Source organism: Manduca sexta, chromosome 16 (assembly GCF_014839805.1).
Source record: "Manduca sexta isolate Smith_Timp_Sample1 chromosome 16, JHU_Msex_v1.0, whole genome shotgun sequence".
Taxonomy (NCBI): Eukaryota; Metazoa; Arthropoda; class Insecta; order Lepidoptera; family Sphingidae; genus Manduca; species Manduca sexta.
In genome coordinates, this window is record NC_051130.1 from 11370404 (window position 1) to 11379697 (window position 9294).

The following is a 9294-nucleotide window of genomic DNA, read 5'->3' on the forward strand; positions in this document are numbered from 1 at the left end:
GAGTTTCACAGAAAATTAATTCGTTTAAATAAATGATAATATTAGATGGAAATATTTTTTTACATAACATTACGACTTACGAATCTGATAAGAAGGTCCTTACGTAGTATTACTTACTCAGTGCTAGGTTATGTATTATGCAATAATAAAACGCAATTCATAAGTGTCAACCTGAGGTGTCAACATATTTTTCCACTACTTTCTAAATTTATTGTACTATTGCTATCCTTTTTATATTCAAAGTATGTTAAATATGACTATCTCCTATCATGCTAAAACAGTTGTGTAATGAGACACGAATGCAAAAGAACAACAAGCCATGCAAATCAAGCAAAATGTCATTTCACACATGACAGAATCAATGGTTGTTCAATAATCATTATCTCCAATAAATTAAATGATTTAGATTATTCTATTGAAGCCGCATCGTCAGACGTTGTTCATTTATTGATCGCGAGCCGAAGCACGTCACACCAGCGATGTCAACAGAGAACGAGGAAGTGCAAAATGGGGAAGGCGGTGTCGATGAACAAACAGAAAAAAGAATAGGTTGTGCACATTATAAACGCCGTGCGAAATTCGTGGTAAGTTTTAACAACGTTTTACGCATTTTTGGTAATTTCTACGTCAAATGGGAACAAAGAGTCCAAAACATCGGCGTCTATATATAACTTACTACGTAGTATATATGTAAGATGAAATGCGGATTTTAGAAAACAAAGCAGTGTCAACGAACGCGGAATCTGTCCAGCGTCTTATTTTAGTGCGGAAACTGCGCTGTTTGCAGTTGGACATCATCCACGGCCCATTATCTGCATAGACTAGTTGTTTTGTATTGACATTACTTAACCTCTGTTGGGTCATATCACTGATCTTCATTAGAGATTCATGGTTATTGATTGCGTTTCTATTGTTGGTTAAATTGAAGCCAAGTTTTATGACTGTGTGTAACAAACATTATGTCATTGATATTGCAAATAAACTCTTCCTCATTTGAAAGAAAATTGAATAAGTCACCTGATGGTAAGATTTAAAGGGATTCCAATTACTTTTTCAATTTAAGTTTCTGTAAATAGCACCCCAATTCCTATGTACTCAATGTCTACCGCGGAACATAGACATTGCCAGAGATTTCTAGACCAAATTTGTTCAGTCTATGCATGAAGCTGTTATTTCTAGCTAAAATAATATTTAAATATAAAAAAAAACAAACTTTTGATAGATACAAATATAAATATTATGTAACTTCGCATTTCAGTCAAACTACACTACATTTAATTTACCAGACTTTACTGAAACAAATAATTAACAGAGGTGTATTAATATCAGTCAACATGTCATGTCTTTGCAACTATGTTACAGATGTATGTATAATGATTAAGATATAATGCTTTGTTGGCTATAAATATATGAATTATGTTGAATGTTGTATATTTGCCTGTTTGAAAGTCATTAGCCAGTATTAAAGCTCAATTTCACATGTTTTTATGATAAAATTTAGTCTAACAAAATATTAAACCAAGATTTGGGCAGTCTATTTGCACTTTGCAGTCTTTATAAAATTGTATGTTTATAATAATAGTTTTATTGTATTCTTGTTGTCTATTGTGTAGTTAAATAGAAGTTATAAATAAAATAAATAGATTCAAAGTATTTTCTATGCACCTGGAGGCTAACCAAGATGCTTTTCTACCTATACAATCATTAAAGCTAATAGAAAACAGAAAAATGAATGTGAATCCTTATACATAATGTTTGCATTAACAATTGTAAAAAAGCACCTTCTCTGCGGCCCCTTTATATTTATCTTGTATTCATCGTTAATTTGCTTGAGTAGCAATTGAATAAACTATGAATTAGCAAATTAATGTTTGCTCATATTATCAGCACATTCTATTGACAACTACTGTAGAATGGGGAAAACCAAGAATAATCTATGTCGTGACACTTAGATTATGTCCTTATAGGTGGAAAAAACATTGTTGTAAATTAACAATTGAATTTGCAGGTGTCTACTTGGTGATTTATCCAAATATTTTTTAAAGAGACAGTTTATTTGTTTATAAATTGAATGAAAGTTTACAGCACTTGGCCAAAACACATACATCTAGCAATATAATCTAACTCTAAATTTAACAATATTATGTACAGAAGAGTTGAATAACATCCTATTTTATATAAATTTATGATGGAGTTTAATTAGATTATGGAAAAAGCTGAGCTGTGACTTGTTACACAATAACTATTACCGAAAATGTGTGTCATACAAACTGTAATAGGAAAAGAATTTTCAAAATCCACCCCACGATAAATAAGTTATAAAGCTTTGATATTTGGTGCAAGAGGCAAACTGCGACGTCACCGAGTGTCGCCCGCCATAATATTGCATGTGTGAGAAAGGGAAAGCACAATAACCCTGTCACTCACTGGCCTCTGGCCACACACCTCTGGCCTCCACTTATGCTCACAACAATATTTAAAATTTGAACAATGGCTTCATTTTTCAACCATTTTTAGTTTCTAAAATTTCCTCGGTCGTTATTTTAGTTGCCTATAAAATGATGTACAAAATCAAACATAGGAAACTACCCTATTATATTGCCAGTATTTTACAACTGTATTACTTTGTATTATTGTTCCCAGACACCTTGCTGCAACAAAGTGTACATCTGCCGATACTGTCATGATGAGAATGAACAGCACTATTTCAACAGGAAGTCTGTCACGGAGCTGATTTGCACAGAGTGTGACACGCGACAGAAGGTGCAGGCCGAGTGTGAGAGCTGTGGAGTTAGGTTTGGGAAGGTTTGTGTTAACCGACTTTTGCTTTATATTGGTGATTTGAATTTCCGCGTGAATGGAAATTATTGGAGCTGTTGGCAGTATTGTTTATAAAATATACAAATATAATTTTACTATATACCGTGTTATTAAGCTTGAAAAAGCATCCATAATTTTTCTGAAAGCATAAAAACACTAGTTTTAGCAATAATAAATATTGAATGAAGTGAAAAAACAGGTGATACACTTCGTCCTAATATAATATTAGTTATTTGTGAACTCCAGTTTTTATTAGTGGAAACTTATAATTAGCCTTTAATTACTCACTCAAGAAATAAAATATTCCAATGATTTTTTTATCGGCAGTAGCTTAGTTGAACAGCCTGCCGAGATGAATGTCCACATGTTCAAATGCGAAGTGCACACTACTTTGGCTTTTCTAAAAATTATGTGTGTATTCTTTGTGAATTATCACTTACTTTAACATGGAGGAAAACGTGAGGAAACCTACATACCTGAGCAGTTCTCTATAGGAATTTTGAGGGTGTGTGAAATTTACCAATCTACACTAGGCTAGCGCGGTCGACAAGTCCTAATCTCTCTCAGTAGTGAAAGTCCATGCCCAGTAGTGGTACATAACACAGGGGTGATACTATTAATTTCCTTTCAGTACACATGCCTTATCTGCAACCTGTTTGATGATGAGGACAAGAGGCAGTATCACTGCGAAGGCTGCGGCATCTGCCGGGTTGGCGGCCGAGATCGATTCTTCCACTGCGAGCGGTGCAATATGTGCCTACCAGTGCAACTGCAGCGCGTTGGACACAGGGTAAGTATGCTGTCCATTTCATTCATGACGTTCATAAAATTTAATCTTCAATAATAGATTAGCAAAACAAAAAGGAATAAAAAAAATCTTTCCCTCCTTTTTTAAAGTGTCGAATTCTGTTGATATTGGATTTCTGATCAATTATGACACCTATACTTACTCTTACAATACTCATCCAAGTTGAAAGATTTTTGTTGTTTGTTTGAGAATTTAAGTAAATGAATAAGTTTACTTTTATTGTGATAATATTATATTCATTCTTGTTATAATTTACTTAAGAAACTAACTTTTGTTCGCGGCTTTGTCTGATATATATTTTTCCAGAATAAAAAATCGCCTTCCCAGAGTTTTAAATAATTTGTATACTTAATTTCATAATAATCTATTCAGTAGTTTTTGTAACTATCGCAGACAGACAGGCAAATATGATGGACTTTATTTTATAACATGATAGGATAACATTTTTCATAAGTAACAAAAGACAATAATCTTGTATCGTTTGATTTTAGATTCACACTGCGAATTTAACAACATATCAATATTATACATTTTCTTACAATTCTTCTCCCCCAGTGCGTAGAAAATGTGTCCCGCTCAAACTGCCCGGTGTGCCTGGAGGACATACACACGTCGCGCATCCCGTGCCACATCCCGGACTGCGGGCACCTGCTGCACAAGCCGTGCTTCGAACAGCTGCTGCATTCAGGACATTACGCCTGCCCCACGTGCCAGACCAGCATGATCGATATGTCTAATGTGAGTTTATAATTCCTTTGCATTATTAAAAAAATATCATGGCTTTTAAAAAACTCCTCCCTTTATTCCTGAAGTAAGCAGGGGTGATTAGGGCACCTATTTTCGCCAGATATATTTCGTTCTATAATGTGGTGTGTGATCCTATCGGTATGTTGGACACAAATTCTAGACACTTCTAGAAAACGGGTTCCAAACTTAGGACATAAGAGAGGTGTATCGCGCATGTAATTTTATTACACCAACGACGCAGTCTTTATATAGACTCATTTTGAGCCAATATAAACTATAAAGTCTTGAGTCACTACACACAAAGACAAGAATTTGACCGGCGTTTTAATATGAATGAATGTGTTAAATCCACTAGAAGTAGGAGCCTTCAAAACCAGTCAAAAACGTTTGAGCTGTTTGTAATGTTGAACTATAATTGTTTCCAGTTGTGGAACTATCTAGACTCGGAGGTGGCTGCCACGCCCATGCCTCCAGAATACGCTGATTATAAAGCTACCATATTGTGCAAGGACTGTCATAAGGTAATATAAAAATTACAATAAATCATAGTAATTTCTGTTATTGATTTTTATTTCTCTTTGTTATATTTTTAGCAACAACATAAGTATATAATCAAATTCAAAACTTCGAATCGTCTGTACGCGTTAAGTTACTTTTTTTGTTGTGTGAACTAAAATAAATACATTTTATTATATTTTTGTGAAGAGAACAAATATTTGGTAAGAACAAAAAAGTGTATAGGTGACTTGAAGTTTTTCAAGTTACCTACACAGCTTCAGCTACTTATGTGGCTGACTGTATACACATTCAAATTAACTATTATAACAAAAAATCTCAAGAAAATGCTTTTTTAATATAGCAATCACTTGTATTTTCAGCTGTCTACGGTGAAGTTCCATGTGGTGGGACTGAAATGTCAGCACTGTGGCGCGTACAACACCTGTCAGACCAACGGGTTTCAAAAGTGAGTGCACTGGTTGTTGATACATAGCCTTACTTTTATACGCGCACGTTAAAATGGCCCTACTGCACCTGATGGTAAGTGTAGTGGGCTGCAATAGAATGTCGACTGACGAGAGATGATTACCGCTGGGTATATGACACAATTATGCCGGCCTGTTGGAGCTGGATATACATAGACTGATCCCGGATTGCGACACACTTATGTGAGCCACTATGGCGTGTTTTAACACCTTGTGTACGGTGGACGTTATCCGAACGGATATAAAATACCCTATCACCAGCAAATCTGACGCTTCTATCCCTTCATGTCAAAATTTTGCTAAAATACTCTGTAAAGTACTTTAGATCCCAGTAAAAGTCACATCAAACTGGAATAATCTGTTTTGCGCAATGAAACTGGAACATACTTGTCTGTCACAGAGGCAGATTCAGACATTTCTAAATTACCCCCCTTACAATATATTGAACTCACTATTCAGAGAGAGCAGCAGCAGCGCAGAGGGTGGCGACACATCATCGTCCACCTCCACGTCCAGCAGCCGCAGCACGTCCAGCGCCTTCACGGAGCACAACGAACGCGAACGCGAACGTGAACAACCCGACCTGTCCGACCACCTGCCGCGAGCCAACCCTCTAGACGAGCCGCCGCAGGCCTGACTAGACAAATGAACCAGCGCGCCGAACTACCCACGGGCCTGTGTGACCATTGCAAGGCAACCGTCTCGAAAGAGCTCGTGACGCGTGCCAACCCTAACCACTCTGGGGCGGTCTTTATGACCCCTAGGAGGTCCGATTAGATATCTAAACCTGCATGCCGTTATATACACGAATTGTGTCCATCTGTCGTGAGCCAACCCTCGCACATAGCAGAACAAGTAGTTTTTTACAAACAAGACTAATTCTGATGTTTTTGATGCCTGGAATAAAGCCCTTTATATAATATATACCGTAGGGTTGCGAGCTCTCCCAGGCCCAACTCATGCAGTCTGTGTTAAACAAAAAATATGAAAACTGTGGTCCCCAAGTCCTAAGTCAGTCGGCGAAAAGTAATCGTGAGAGGTCTTAAAAAGTGATTGGAGTGGTAATTACAGTTTTATTGCCTCTCTATAACCAATATTTATGTACTACATTCTGCGGTAGTGTGATGTATTTAAAATTACCACTAAAATGCATATTATATATTTGTGTATCTAATTTGCTCAGTTAACATCCATATCAAGCATTGTGACGAACGCCAGGTTCGTATTTAGTTAATTATTTAGGGGGTCAGGACCCCCCAAGCTTGTTTGGAAAGTAACTTGCAATTCCATTAACTGTATTATTTCCATGCTTATTTAAATGTTTTAAGGTATACATTGTCTGTACTGTTAAGTTGTTTAATGATTATTTAATGCGTCATTTCTGTGACTATGGTTGTTCGTGTGCTCTTTGGAGTTTGTGAAGTACCTAGAGCAATAAAGCGTGAATCGCTGTTGTATATTACACGTGTACAATTATGTAAATGGCTTAGTTATAAAGTGCTAGATTTTAGACCATTATTTTATTAATTATAGAATTATAATAGATAGGATTATTACACTTGGCTGTACAGAGTTACTTCCTGCCGTTTTAACAAAATAAATTAGAAGTACTAGCAAAATTTCAAAATTGTTTAAATTTTTGTTTTAAAATTGTTATAATATATCTTACACCTTTATACACTCTTAAGTATATTGAAGACTGCCTCGGTGGCGTAGTTGTATTGCACGTCCGGTACAATAGCGCTCTGAGGTCCTGGGTTCGAATCCCGGGTCGGGCAAAGTGATATTTGGGTTTTTCTGCTCAGTATCGGCCCGGAGTCTGGAATTTGTGCCCGATATGGCGATAGGCTCGCCCCCTATCACATCATGGGACGGAACATACTTGGCGAAAAGTGGGTGCCCTAGTTGCGCCTCTGCATACCCCTTCGGGGATAAAATGCGTGATGCTATGTATGTTATGTAAGTATATTGAATTTGTTTTGTAACTTGTGGGGTTTGACCCCCTGCCCCTTCGTATGGACCCTGCTTAATTGACCCACGCACATGTAGTTTAATAGTTAATAAATTAGTAAACGTTCCTACGAAAGTGGAAGGGTTTATAACGTATTTGTAGAATTTTAACTTTTATATTCATCTTAAACGTTAAATAGTAAAATATTAAAACATATAATTTTTTTAAATTGGTTTTTAACTTATTTTTTTGGGTTGAAACAGAACATTCAAAATGATTTCTTATGTTTACGCAAATGTTAGACATTAATATTAAACTATTTTTCGCATTATCGCGGTTTTAATACTACGAAAGCTGCATAGTCTTGGAAACGTCGGGAGAAAACTAAATAATTAAAACCGCGAGAAATACCGAAAAATAGTTTAATGTCAGGTCACAAACTTAAAAGTCACAAGTGGGGTTAAAACTTTGTTTGATTAACTCTGATGAGGCTTTACTGATGTAAGTAAGAAATTGCAATATTTAAAATTGTAAAAATATAGGCAAAGTTACTATGGACTAAATATGAACATGTGAAAATAATTATGTAGAATGATCCCGAAATGAATATTCGAAAGCTATACTTTGGTTTCAAAATATTGTAACATGATTTATATTACATTTAAGGTCAAAGGTCCATATTCCGTTTATAGGGGCGGATCCGACTTTGCAATTAAAGACTTCTTTTCGAAGGACAACTTCAATAGCCGTATTGATATGAGACATTGACGTATATTTTATAGACACGAACGTACATATAAACCATTTGTTCAAAATCTGAAGTAAAATGGCAACCAAAACGTCACGGTTATAACCTATTCACTTGAACAATAAATAATTTTACTTATTAGACTAATATTTTTTAATTAAATCCAGGTTTACACTTAGACTCGAGTTCTTATATCATGAGCGCCACGTCGTACACAACCACAGGCTGTCAATATTGACCCTACTAAAGTCAGTTTGAATGGATTGCAGTTCAATTCAGTTGAACACGGTGAATGTTCGGATCGCCAAATATACTACGTAGTACATATATATCGATGGTAAAAGACTTTCCCGCCATTAAGTGTAGTATAGGTAAGAGAGTAAAAAAAAATCCCCTATTTACCTATACAGCTATCAAAACTGTCCTTCGATTGGAACGCCTGTGAGTGCAAAAATACGGATATACCCTGTAGACGGAATAGGGCCCTCAAACCTAAGCCTTGATTTTAAATAAGTTAACATGATTCCTTGCTTATATCCCTGTGAACAGTATTTGCACTCTTTATATATTTCTCCCCTTGTAGGTACTTGGTAAAATACATTTTTTGCAAGTGACAGCGCCCTCTGGTGGTAAACCGGTGCTAGTTTAGCTAATATTTGCATATTTAGCTACGAACTGCCTAAGAAATTAATCATATCATTTCACCATCAATATTCTACTTGTTACAGAAAGTTAACGGTTAAAGTACAGGGTAATTTTGACATTGCGTTACTAAATTAAATCACATACTTATGATCTTGATATAATATTTTAATAAGTTACTCGATCCGTAGATATAAAATAAAAAAGGGTAAGTTTCGAACAAAATAATAGGTCAATAAAAAGTATTCTTTTTAATTGCAAATTTTTTTACAATATGATCAAGAAATCGGATGAGTTGGACTAGGGTTTTTGGTCAAAATATGCGTTATTCAGGGGTGGCATAATGTTAGCAGAGGTGAAGACGAGTATGCGTATATTATTAACGCAATGTCAAACCGATCCTATATGTGTCTTTCCGTCCTATAAATTCAGCAGTTCAAATAGTCATTCAATTATAAAAATAGACACAAAAACTTGCCCGAACCCAACCCTCTAGGTTTTAATTTGTTTCTGATTAACTGCCAATAACTTAAATTGTCATGGACAATTATAGCATTTGCTTATTCTTGTTTATCACGAAACCAGTACCGGCAGT

General features: G+C 35.6%; 1 protein-coding gene across 1 annotated transcript; it reads left to right on the plus strand.

Annotated features, from left to right (window-relative positions):
- Positions 1–264: 264 nt before the first annotated feature.
- On the plus strand, positions 265–6977 carry LOC115452301 (RING finger and CHY zinc finger domain-containing protein 1). The gene is made up of 7 exons (XM_037439308.1): positions 265–584; positions 2644–2805; positions 3452–3610; positions 4184–4366; positions 4801–4896; positions 5254–5339; positions 5818–6977. The coding sequence occupies exons 1-7, from the start codon at positions 480–482 to the stop codon at positions 5993–5995; spliced, it is 969 nt and encodes a 322-aa protein (XP_037295205.1). The 5' UTR covers positions 265–479; the 3' UTR covers positions 5996–6977.
- The last annotated feature ends 2317 nt before the right edge of the window (positions 6978–9294 follow it).